Source organism: Phasianus colchicus, chromosome 6 (genome assembly GCF_987193195.1).
Source record: "Phasianus colchicus chromosome 6, bPhaCol1.hap1.1, whole genome shotgun sequence".
Classification (NCBI taxonomy): Eukaryota; Metazoa; Chordata; class Aves; order Galliformes; family Phasianidae; genus Phasianus; species Phasianus colchicus.
In genome coordinates, this window is record NC_143441.1 from 16,073,546 (window position 1) to 16,087,019 (window position 13,474).

General features: G+C 43.5%; 1 protein-coding gene across 13 annotated transcripts in view; it reads right to left on the bottom strand.

Moving 5' to 3' along the window:
• The window catches only part of RARB (retinoic acid receptor beta), a 319,855-nt gene that overhangs the window by 3,882 nt on the left and 302,499 nt on the right, over positions 1 to 13,474 (bottom strand). For all 13 annotated transcript variants that reach the window (XM_090142555.1, XM_090142554.1, XM_031590237.2 and 10 more), the window contains 3 exons: positions 8,180 to 8,356; positions 2,035 to 2,239; positions 494 to 652 (listed from right to left, as the gene is read on the bottom strand). In XM_090142555.1, coding sequence (XP_089998681.1) covers positions 494 to 652; positions 2,035 to 2,239; positions 8,180 to 8,356 — 541 coding nt within the window. The remainder of the gene's footprint in view (positions 1 to 493; positions 653 to 2,034; positions 2,240 to 8,179; positions 8,357 to 13,474) is intronic.

Consider the following 13,474-nt stretch of genomic DNA (forward strand, 5'->3'; position numbering starts at 1 on the left):
AAGTCAACAAAACTAAAGAAAAAACAGTCTGATTATTGGGGAAAGATTCCAGAGAACAGAACCTGTTGACATTCTTTGCTTTTCCATGCTGCTACAATGCCAGTGCTGCAGAGAGCACTCAGTCACTGCATAACTCCAGGTAAGAAAGGAGAGTTTATATTCATGTCTGAGCTGGGAAGTGTCAGAAACCATTGCAAAGGCAATGAATAAGTTTCCAGGTGAATGCTGATGGAGTAGTCTCATAACTAACTTAAACTGTCAGGAGCAAAGGAGCAAGCACTACAACTGGAAAGCAATTAATGACTTCATAGAGAATTGTATGGAAAATGTGGCATCGTGTACGTTTGAAGTAGAACCATTTTCAACAGGCAGTTACATGAACAAGATGAAAAGAAAGGTCAACAGGACCTCTCAGTTTTATTAGAAACACCCACAGGACCAACCACCCAGGTCCTCAGGCCAATGTCCTCTGAGAACACGCTGAGAACTGTACCTTTTGCACTGATGCTACGAAGATCTGTGATTTTCATTAAGATCTTTGGAAACATGTGAGGCTTGTTGGGTCGTCTCTTTCGGATATAAATTTTCAGTGCTTCCAGCAATGGTTCCTGAAGCTTATCCACTTTCATTGGTTCTTCAAGGTCCTGGCGATCTGTAGGAAGCATCATGTCACTCTATGATCTTAAATACTGTTTTTATTTTCTTCATCACAGAAGCTTTTCCATGTTCTTGATTAAACCCCCATGAATTTCATCACTTTCTCCATTTATATGGAGAAATACACTCTGTAGCATTTATTCCATTTGGAAGATGACAAACCTAGCTTTCCAAAACTTCATTTTTCACTGGTTACTGAACAGGTTTGTCATTTCAGTGCTTCGGAATTACTAGAGGCTCCCTATCTAGGGGGAAAATACCTTCCTGCAAACAGTATTTGAGAATTAATTTCGTATCCATCCAGGTTTACGAACTGATTACAGCCGATTTGGTCTTTGCATCGATGCTAAACCAAAGTGAGTTACCACCGTACATCAGCAGATGGCAGTGCTAGCTTAAGTGACAACAAACGTCAGCCATAAAAGGGGATGTACCAGTGATACATTAGAGATGTCTCAGAACCCATCATTGCCTCTGATGGGTTATGGTTGGAGACATAAAAGTAGAATCATTTTGTACTAAAGGGTACTAAAGGGCCACCTTCAATAAAGACTGACTTTTGTTTTCAAAACAGTTATTTTCTAATAGCAAATTAAGTATGGCAAAGCTTAATTATGCAAAAAACAAACAAAAAAACCAACCCCCAAAACAGTTTCAAGTTTGCATTTCAACAGGCCCATCTGAACACAGTGTTTCTAATACTAGCCCAGAATTTGCACAGTGGTACAGATACTGGGTGATTAAATTAACAGAAATTTAAGAGAATTCTGGAAACGATATCAGACTTTCTTTTTTACACTGAAGAAATATAACTTTACCTGACTTTACCTGGCAATGCCCCTTTTGAGTTGGAATCAGTTCCTCCCCGCTCTTCCCCCCCCCAATCATGTTACCAGTGCTATTCTGCTAAATTTGAAGCACAGCCTGCATTTTCTTGGTTATTCCCAATGACTTCTGTACAAATGTAACCCTATGCATATGCATGCAATTGTATTTATGAGTAAATGCTGCACAACCAGCCTCTTGCCCTAACGCAGCTCAGTCATGAAGGTACCCAAACACTGCTCAGGAAGAATGCAGTGGGATATATCCTACAGTAGCACTTTATGAGGCAAACAATAAGATGAAGATGAACCGGAACTGATCCAGCTCATTTTAAACCATACCAATAATGAAAACAATAACCATCATCAGTGGAAAACAAGCCTTTAGTGCAGCTGGTTTAGGTGGCATATATATAATACATAATAACACTACTTATACATATTCTATATATATCTATACATTTTAGTACAGGAAAGCAGAACAAGTAGAACATAAATGAAGATCTTAATGCGTCTGTTGTTTTAAAGGCATCTGACTCCCTGCTTACGGTACCTCCACAGATCAAGCAGATGGCACTAAGGAGACCGGTTTCTGTGTCATCCATTTCCAAAGGCAGGAGCTGGTTGGCAAAGGTGAACACGAGGTCGGTCAGGGGGCCAAATCCAGCATTGTGCATCTGAGTTCGGTTCAGGGTAAGGCCATCTGAAAATGTCATGGTGTCTTGTTCTGGTGTGTATCTTGTGCAAATTCTGAGGATCTGCGGAGGGAAAAAATGAAACCTGAAGAACTCAGTCCTTGAGAGGTTTGCTGCATTCTCCCAGTGCAGCAAATGAAGTACGTGTTCATGTCAAAACAATACGACATCAAACTCCGATACGTTCCGTTCCAGTAGCCCCGAAGTTCTCCAGTACCACATAAACAAACAATTGTCTACGATTATTTTTATTGTAGAAGTTGGTCACTTCAATGTTTTCCCTCTAGTTATGAAATACTCAAAAGTTCTGTTCCATTCCCATGCCTTCACTCGTCAACATTACCATAATAATCCCACCAGTCGCTCTTTATTAGTATGCTCTGCACATCGAACTACAAAACGTTACTGCACTGCCGCGCTGATCCCAGCAAGACCCTGAAGCTAGCCGAGCTCCTGGCGCACACCCATATTGCATCGCTCTGGGGCTCGCGTGTGTGTGACAGTGCTGCTGTGAGCTGTGACGCTGCTAGGACAAGGGACCCGAGTGCCTTGTGGGTGAGCACAGACAGCTCCCGACCGGTCAGAGAGGCAGAACGCAGCCTGAGCGCTGGGGCTCCTTCATTTCTTCCGTGACGCAAATAAACGGAAAGTTCTACCGCGGAACTCAGCCAGCAAGCGAGCAAACGCTCGGCTGGGAGAAAGACAAAATGGAAAGGCAGCCCAGCAAGGGAAGGAGCAGCAGGCCTTTCAGAACACCTGAGAGGAGCTATAGTACCGATGCCGGTGAAGGCGATCCCCGCACACGCACGGCTCAGGAAGGAGCGCTGGCTCAGGGCCGCACCGGAGCTTCCCGCCGCGGGCCCTCACTCGTCCCCACCGGCAGCTGCACAAAGCGCCCCTTGTCCCGCCGGCCCGCGCGCTCCTTCTGAGCCGATTACCAGGCCCTGAGCCCTCACGTGGCAGCACGCGGCAGCCCCGGGAGCTCGCCCGGCTTTTCCTCTTCTCCCCTCAGCCGCAGCCGCGTGCCGCAGCGCCGCACCCGCCCAGGCGGCCTCGCCCAAGGCCGGCACCTCCCAGCCGAGCGGCGAGGAAGGGGCTGCGTTGGCTGCGGCAGGTCCGCCTGTGCGAGATCAGCCGGGCCGGGGAAGGCGTGCGGCCGCACCTTTGAGCTGGCCGTGAGGAACGCGGGGTTTCGTGTGATGGCCAACACGTGCCTCAGGACTGTGACGGAAGGAAATGTTACACTTGTCAATAGCAAACCCTGCGCTGCCGGGAACCGCCGGAGGTTCTCCCCCCTCACGCTGTTTCTTATCCTTTTACATCCAGGAGCTGGGCTCGATGGCCCTCACCCTTCCAACGTGGGGTATTCTAGAATTCTACGATCTTTAAAAGGAGTGATAAGGAGCACGGAGGGAGCTGGTGTAACAAGCACCTCTTCAGAGCCCACCCAGAAGAACGGAAACTACGCTTTGAGTTGTCCCCCCAGAGCAACCTGCCTCCTGCTGCACGCAGGCTGGGTTCCCCAGCAGCCCCAGCACTCCCTGAGGGCCGGCCTCGCTCTGCTGCAATGCACGGAGCAGCCTGAAGCTGCTGCCGCAGGGCCGACATGGAGGAGGTGATCCAAGCTGCACCCGCAGCAGGAGCGAGTCGGGGGCTCGGGTAGGGAGCCAGAGATCCAGCGAGCAGGCACAGGGAGCCCTGCGCAATTCGCGATTAAAACCTTTGGGTCCCATGGAATGTAGCTACTTCCAGGCGCAGCCGGCAACTGGGAAGGTTTTTCACAAAAGGCAGACTTCAGGCTTTTGTGCCTAAATGCCGCTTGAGCCTTTAATTGGATGAGCCTGCAGTGGCTCAGACGGGGCAACTGGCACAGCTGAAGCTCAAGTATGTGTTTTCTGCAATGCACTTAACTTGACTGGAGCAATCAGGTCTCAGGTTTCTCCTACATTCCTTCTACATTATCCCACAACACACTGTTATTAAACTCTGAGACAGATCATTTAAAATGTTTTTGTGTTGTTTTTTTTTTTTTTAATTTATGCCCTTCATCAAGATCTGTGAAATGCTATGGATGTTGCTGAGTTGCTGCTAAACCTTTCTTGGGCAAACTTCCAGTGTCAAAGTAAAGTCAATTTCAAGCTCATAGTCACTGAAGAACATATGGGAAATGTCAGCACTTCAAAATAAGAAATCATTGTATCTTTCTCCATTTTAAACTGTCTAGAAGACATCCTCCTAATGTCCTCAGTACTGTTTAGATTTTGTAACTAAGCCAAGTATTTTAGTTGTCACTCTGCTCTTAAATGCCACTTGCAGCCATAAATAAGGTTCTTGCCAATGATTAAAGGACCCTTTGTTTTAAAGAATAATCTTGAAGCGTCTACAACTCAGTTACAAACAGCTAAAAAAAATTCACCATGCAGTTCACACAAAACCCAAACATCCAGAATGCTGCATGTATAAAATTGCTGCTGCTATTATACTGTTACCTGCTTTACACAGATTTATTAAAGTAAGAACTCCTTGTGCCACACGCTCACTGCCCCGGCCAGGACAGTTTCCCAAGGAGAGAAACTCAACCTCTGAAAGGGCATCAGCAGATCAACAAACCTCCCAGCACTGCCATGCTCACTGGAACGAGCTACCCTCTGCTCACAAGCGCCTGCTTGGTGCTCACATGTGGGATTTCACAGCAAAAACTAAAAATGCCATTATTAGGGCTGAGAACTTCAGGGTTTTCCCATTGGATTTGAGAAAGACTGAACTATGGAGTCCCTCCACATCCGATGCTCTCCTGCCACGGGGCCAGCGGACCGGCAGACAGAAGCAGTCACTTTTATGAGGGTTATGGACTGAATTTTAGTAACATTTACTCCGGAACCTTTGGCTCCAGAGCAAATACAAATTCCACCAGCTTCAGTTGGCGCCTTTAACTATTTTGCAAGGCTTGATGTTATTTCCCTTATAGAATTTGTGTTTGTTTGTATATAAAACAATTATTTGACCCACATCCAATGGAGTTTATTAAGTTCCTGGCAGTATCTCCTTTCTCAGGGTGTCAGGGGATTAAGGCATCTAAGGCTGCAAGATCCAGCTAAGCTAAGCCCTCAGTGGTGCTTGTAAATGCTTCGGACTCACCCTTGCCCAGGAGTTAACCTGGGTCAGTTGAACCAGGGCTGGACACAGAGTGCTCATCTCATGCCTAAAGCACAGGGCTCCAGCAGCCCCACTGAGATGCTGCCCCTTGTCAGGAGAGCAAACATGAACAAGGTCTGCAAGCACAGATCGGCAATACAGAGGTGTTAGCTCCAAAAGCCAAAGAAATGAAGACATTTGGGATCTGCAGAAATCTTCTCTACTGTGCTCGTGGAGATTGGCACCTGCTCAGAGCTCTGCCCTGACCAGTGTTCCCTCAGCACGAATCCTGAGCAAGTCCTCAGGTGCAGGGCAGCACTGCCCAGCAATGCAGGCACACGGACAACTGCAGGCAGGCACATGCTGTGCCTGACTAGGAGAACTAAAGGGGGAAGCAGGCTCTATGAAAACATTGCTAGAAGTGCTGTTATTTAGCTTAAATAAAGATACAGAACTGCACTCCAATCAGACTATGTGCAGGTGATGTGGGTTTAATGGATGTGGGCATTTCACAGACCGTGCGCATGCCACACATAACTGTGGTGGTGGTAATTATCCCTTTTTCTTTTTAAGCAGCACATAAAGTAGTCACATAAAGCTTGTCTACATGTCACACTGGAAACTTAGGACTCTCACAGCAAGCTCATCTTATCCATCCTGAGTCTGAAAAAGTCTCATCTTGTCTACTGCAGGCAGCTATGGTGCTTGCATGCCTGCTTGCATAGATGTGTCACCTTCTCCAGTTTTGTGAAATATAAAGAAGACAACAAGCAGGTGGACAGGAATGACAGGCCTCAGTAAAGGTTGTAAGTACAGCTTGGATATTACTGTACTCCCCAGGAACAGAAGTGGTGAATTGGCTTTAAAGTAAGACTCAACCTTTTCTGTCCAAGAATGAGGTGAAATACAGTTACCATTTACTACCAGCCTTATTATTAATACTCTAAGGACCAAGTTTTTATTTAGCCACCTTGATGAAAGGCTGTGAAGTGCCTCTATTCAGCCCTGTACCTTTATTTAGACCTTTATTAGTCCTATGTGCAACCAGGAGTTGGACTCGATGATCCTTGCAGGTTCCTTCCAGCTCCAGATATTCTGTGATTCGGTGAGCTCCAGGAACTCACAGGATCCTTAACAATTACAGAATCAGGGTACGATTTTTTTCCCCAGTAACTACAGAGCCAGAAAATGGCAGTTCCAAGAAGGGAATGCAGCTGAAAGCATGAAGTTTTAGGGTTGAAGTGTCTGGATGAACAGGTTTTTGCTATATTCCAACCTTTCTTCTCCCTACCACCATTTTTGAGTAGTTCCTGTAGGCTTTGCAAATAGAAAGCAATTCTTATCCCATACCTCCAGCAGAATACTTTTGAGGAAATGTCCATCTGTATGCCTGTATGCCTTTTGGTGTAAGAAGAATGTTATTGCACCTTCTCATGGCAGAGCTAATGACGACAGGCACACAATCAGTAATAAACAGCCCTGTCTTATGGAGGGACCACATGTGATAATGATGAGATGGCCTGGTCTGAATGGGACTGGAAGAAGGGGACAATGAAAAGTGACTCTCGAAGACCGTATGGCAATCTTAGCTTTCCTTTTTTTTATAGGCCAAAGAATAATATCCCTTCTCCTCTTCCACCCCCTTTTCCTCCTACATCAGTGTCCTCTAGACACAATTCTTCAAAACAGCTTTTGACAACACAAGAGGAAAAGGTCACAGCAGTTAACATCTTCCCCAGTATGCTCCTGTTGGAAGCAATGCACTTTTAGAAATTCCAAGATTAATTACTTTAACTTGAAATTCTCCCAGTTTAAACTCCCATGTTAGGCTGAGAATATATCTACAGCAGCCACCCTACAATGGGCTTCTTGGTCACACTGAAAAATCACCTGGTTCAGTAAGCACCAGAAGGCTGATGCTCAGAAGAAAACATTTAGAGGACGTATAAATCATGTCTGAAATGTTTAAAGCACATTTAAAGCATTAGCTATTTTACTAAAAGTCATTGTGATAGTCAATAATAAAGAGCATATTTGCCTTTAAAAGCCTGAAGACATCTAAGGTCTGTATAAAGAAATGATGAGATCCCAGAGGGCTCCTCTGAAGGTCAGCGTGACAAACCACCAGAGACAAAGAGAAAGAGAAGAGCTTGCCACTTAGTGGCATGGTATAGAGGAAAATTTCAAGCCTATCTGCATAGTTCTCTTCTGTAGATTGTATACTTCTCTATTTAAAATTGAATCACATTTTTTCCTCAAATCTGTACAAAGTCCACAAACAGGAGTTCACTTCCATAGGCATCTACAGCACTCCTAAAAGCAGGTAATCCTGTGTACCAAAGGCTCTGTGCCTGCTGGGCTCTAGGCCCATCACTATGACCTGCAAAATGCTCACTCCAAATATTTGGATCTGGATCCTCAAATCATCTCCTGACCAGTGGTACAGCACACCCCTGAAACTCCATGTAGCAGACTTCCTTCTGGATATCCTCTATGCAGAGCCCTGGCTGCACTGTTTTGCGGGAGGAGGAAGAAGAGGAGGAGGAAAGAAAATCAGACCACTCCTCAGTGTTAATGATGGGGAAACTTTTCCAGACATGCATATATTTCTTTTTTATTATTTCAAAACATGCCTTTCTTGCAGCTATACTGAAATCCATGAACTGTAAAGTCTCACTACGTATTTTGAAAAGCACAGTCATCCTAAATAGCAAGTATTAGTAGACATGCTAGAATCCACTTATGAATGTGCTGGTGAGTTTAATTATACAACCATAAAGCCGGGGCAGCATTTGACCTTTTTTTTTACAGTAACAGAGTATAACAGAAAATAAATTACTACTGAGGAAATAATATAAAGATACGTACCAGTATGTCCAGGCAGGCTGCTTTAAGTAGAGTTATCTGGTCTGCAATGGTCAAGCTTGTAAAGCCTGGCAATCGTTTTGCAAATTCCACTATTTTAATAATGCACTTTGTTGCAAGTTCACTGAATTTGTCCCATAGCCCAAGGTCCAGTCGAACCCGATGGTCTGCACTAGAGTTCTGGAAAGAAAGGCAGAAGGCACCATAAATCAGTAACATCCCTTTCAGTAAGTGGTTTTCAAGGGAAAGAAACAACAACCGAAGTATTCCTTCCAGAAGTGCCCTCTATTAACATTCCAGGCAATTTCTGCAGTTTGCTGTTGAGATGATGCTGTTTTTAAACTTGGATTAATCGCCTGAAAATTCCTCGGATATTTCTCTGTTACTTATGATTGCAGAGGCCATCTGTACAAGGAATACAAATGAACTTAAACATTTCCAAATGCCACTATCATTATTCTTCCTTGCCATTGTATAATAAGTGCATTGAGAGAGACAATTTACAGTTGTCCTCCAGAAAATAAAATGAATAGTTGAACAAGAATATTGGGTTTTCATCTGGAAAAAAACAGCACAATATCTGGAACATAGTGTCACATAGTTAAGATCTTAGCAAATTAGTTCTACTTAATTTATCTGCTCTGTGGCTCTGCAAGAGTTTTACAGCTTTCTCAAGCTACAGTTTCACATTAATTAAATAGCACTTTTTTACACAATGTTACTAGAAACACCATGTGCAATGATGAATGCTGTGTGCTCATTGGATTGGGCATCCAATATATATCCTCCAATTCAAAGTGCCACCAAGACATTCAGGTTGCATCTCTCAGTGAGTGCTCACGTATCTTAATGCAAAAGCCCACAATTTTCTAGGACACACTAGCAAAAGCTGTACTCAGGCATTTGTTACTTTGGTGCCATTGGCTATCTTCTGTTCACAGGAAGGACAGACTGAACAGGTAGAATGGGGATGTAGGGAATGGGATGAGCTCAGCAGGGCCATGGACGCTATCAGCAGGCCCAGGTACCTGCAGCCCTCACCCTGTCCCAGTGCTGCACTGCCATGTGCCATCACCACTGTCAGTCGTGAAAGGGAAGGTCATGGCAGTCCTAGGGGAGCCACCAGCTGGCACTCACCTTCACTTGCAACAGAGTAGAGATTCAAGCCGGTAATATTTATATTAGGCCACTATTACAAAGAGTAAATGCTAAAAAGTGTTTAAATGCATGATAGACATCCTTCTTTGCTTCTCAAGGGATAAGAAATTAACTTCACTACTTCTATTTGAATTTTTATTCTGGGAACAACTCTTTTTTTTTTAATGACAGATTTAAAAATAAGCGAAAATGTCTTTATAATGCTAAGCCTAAAGAATTGCCTTCAAAATGGTCCAAAACTAATGGGTTAACAGTCATTGTAATGCCCTTTGAAACATTTCTTTCGGCTACTGGAGTATGCATCCTTCAGATTTATTTTATTTCATCCTCAAGGACCTTGGTGAAATACAGTACATTGGAGGAAAAATAAGATCAAGATGTGCAGTCATTCAGGCTGTAATTAAATTTAATAGGCAGTTTATCCAGTTCATAGAAAGATGGCATAGCGTAGAGCTACACAAAGCAGAGCCTAAAGCAGGAAATCATTTTACAATAGGGTATCCATCTGGAAAAAAAGACGTTGCATGAAACCAGCAAGTGTGAACGAAATCTTCATCAGTATCATATGAGGTTACTTTATCATGCTGCAGTACTGGCAACGGGAAGTTTGACATGTCTTCTATTAAGAGTAATGCACAGCCGTCTTAACAAATGTAAATCTAACTCACCATTATGCAAACTGAGAAGAAGGGGCAGTTAATAAAATACAAAATAACCTGGTGTTTTATTGTGTGGGTTGCCAGATTCCTCAGTGTTGGATCTAATGGGGTTTACACATTGTCTTTGAGATGCCACAAATGGGAGGACTTTCAACATTTTATCTGGTAATGAATGTTAGTCAAAAACACCGTGGAAAGTAGCTAGATTTTGAGCAGCATTTCTCAATATGTAAAAACAAAATGGACTCACTATCGATGTATAGGTTGAACAATGAAGCACAGGGTTAATAAAATGCCTGTTAGAAACTCTGATTAAATTTGCCTGAGGATCTCCTGTAACCATGCTGTGAAAAACATGCAGACATTACGACTTTTCCTGAATACTGTACTGAAGCAGGAGGTTTTTGGGTGTCTTTTCCAAGATCAGCCTTGCATGTTTTTCAGGCCTTTGCACCAGCGCACATATGGTGGAACAATACTGTAATACACCCTGGTGACATCTTTATCAGTGGAAAAGCCCAACCTTGCTATGAAATCCAATTAAACAGCCATTTTTGCCACATAAATTGATCCCATTTTTTCCATCATTTTTGTTCTTCATTGCAGGCTGCTCTATCTCCACATTAACAATATAGGATGAGTTACTCCCAGAAACATACACAGTAGCAGAATCCCCACTGTCTTTAAAATCCACTTTACAAATGAAACAAGGCTCACAGGGGCACTATGCCCTAATCAGGAACACTTGCTATACCTCTTTAGTAAAAGCAGTAATGCACTCCAGCTCCTGCAGGCTCACTGAGGACCACAACCCACTTCTTTGCTCAATCCCAGCATCAAGACATATATTTCCTCTACACTGGCACTGAACAACAGCCGTGTCACTTCTAAGCCAAGGACTTACAAAGAGCAAAACGCCGCAGAGGGGCAAAGCCTCTCTACTTGCAGCCGGCAAAGAGCAACCAGGGAGAAACTGAAGCAAAGGTCCAACAGAGTAAATTTTTTTTTCCCTTTTATCCTCCCTTTATCATGAGGTTGGATGTAACACAGCTGCAGACTTACAAATAGTACCAGTCTCAAGGGACGAGCAGTATAGTTACACTCAATTATACTATAAAGTATGACATCTCTAGAGAAATTACTACGGCACTTTCTCTTACCTGGATGACAGTAATAAAACAGATCTATTTATGATGGACTTTTGAAATCCATTATGTTTAAAGAGCTTGCTGATTCTCATCATCGACAGAACTGTACTTGCCCCTGCCTACCAAATGCAACTGTTAAGGTAAATGACTCAGGGAATTTAGCGCTATTCTCTCATTATTTTAAGTAGACTTTTATTAACTATGCAAAGTACAGCAATTACTGCAGATAGGGACACTTTTTCTTTTTAAAGAGCAGATGGATATAAAAAATGCAATTGAAATACTTTTCCAAAACCAATATTTTTGACCAGGTAAAAATACACAATGGGAAAAAAATAACCATATAATCTTTCCTGCAGGAAATGCAGGCTGCAATGCTCAAGAAGAGGAGTCAGACATGCAAGCCAAATGTCTGCACAGGTGGTTCAGTTTTTTTTTATGATCATATCTCTGGCAAGCTCTTTTTTCCTCCACTCTCTTATACTGACATTCTTTCTCATTTTAGCAACAAACAAAACCCTGTTTTAAATTAGTCTAAAAGATCCCATAACCAAAGGCATACAAGAATCGCACGCATGGAACAGACTCTTCCGTCCACACTTCCCATCATTATGCAAGTGCTAAGTGTATGAAATTTGAGTGAATCCACATTGATTCAGTATGCTCGTTTCTCACCTCTCAGTTAAAAAATTAAGTCAAAATTTATAAGGTTACAAAAGCATTCCGTATGGTTGCAGCATGAAAGCACCATGTTTCATGAATGTTAGCCAGCAGGAGCAGACAGAAAACATGACTTTATATATTCTACCTGTACCAGCCTGCTGCTATCAGGAAAACTAAAGCTTCATATGGTTCTAGCTCCCCTTGGGCTCAGCATTTAGCAAAAGGGTTGTGCGCTTCTATTTTTGAGCTTGGATCTCTATTTCAAGTGTATTAAAAGGAACAACTACCACCTGAGCCCTGCCATGCTGTTGTTCAAGGACTGAAGGTGTGTCCCTCAACCCAGTACAAAAACACCTCATTGCAGCCTGAGAACATCACAGATCTCTGCAGTCTGGTTTCTTCTCCACTCCATTGCTTGGCAGTGAGCTGGAGATAAAGGCCCTTTACTCCAGCCATGGGGATATTTAGGAATATTTCATTTCCCAAGGTTTTTTCTTGGGTGCAAGCATACAATGGAGAGCTGTACTCTATCCCTTTCAGAGCCAGGCAAAGACACCTCTCACAAATGAGACATTACACTGAATTCCTATCTAAAATGCTGGAGTGGTCACCAGATCTCAGTTAGATGAGAGATTTAAGTACTATGCATTTCACACAGAGATTATGAGAATGAAGCCAGAGGATAGTTAATGTTTAGGCACCACCACTCTCCGCTTTGATGCAACTGTTGAAGGAAGACGTAGAGTTCTCAAGATTCCAGGTAAGCTAAAAATAACTCTTTCAGTATAATTTTGGTATTGGGACTTGAATTGTTCCAAATCATGACAAAGTAGCAGAGACTTTAGTCTCTATTCAGCCTCAGAGTCAGCATGGTCAATTTGGGGCAACTCAGGGCCCCTCAGTGACTCAGATTTGTCCATTTCTGAAATCCAGGTGCTCTCAGAACAAGCTCTGACACTTCTTTGAGGACATCAGCACATCATCAGGTTCAACAGGAACCCAAGAACAAAGGCATTGGCAGTATGATATCCAACAAGACCCTTTCCAGTTTCCATTTGTATCATTTCAACAACTAAAATATTAATGAAACTTAAGCCTCTGATCCATGCAAGCACATAGGTGCCCAGGTTTATCTTTCAGCCGTCGGGAACTTGGACAATTACCAGTACTAAGTATTGACACACCGGCCACAGTGCACTTTTCTAATGCAGAGGTAACACAAAGGTTTGTAACAAAACGTTCACATTTGGAGGTACACCGATACATTATTCTGGGATAGCCAAGTCATTTGCAATGCAGCCTGTGAGCAATAAACTCTGGCATGCATACCAGTCTGGCTACGTGTCCCAGCTGCAGACATCCGATCACCTCTTCTGCAAGGCATAAACTCACTGTCTTTGAACTGTAAAGATCTCTCATGCTTGTTCAGAAGTGCTCTTGCATTAGCAGAAGTGCGAGAGCCTGCCTGGAAGATTTTATTCCCTTCAAGTTGGGGACACAACCACACGTACTGTGAGGAAGGGTGGAAGACATTAACCCAGGAATCTCCCTGAAAAGACACACTATGAATCCCACAGCCTCCAGCCTTGCCTTTAGTCATATCACCAGCTGGTTGTTTTCGAGCTTCCAGCCTCGTCCCCAGGAGGCTGGCTGTGCTTGCCTACTGCAGT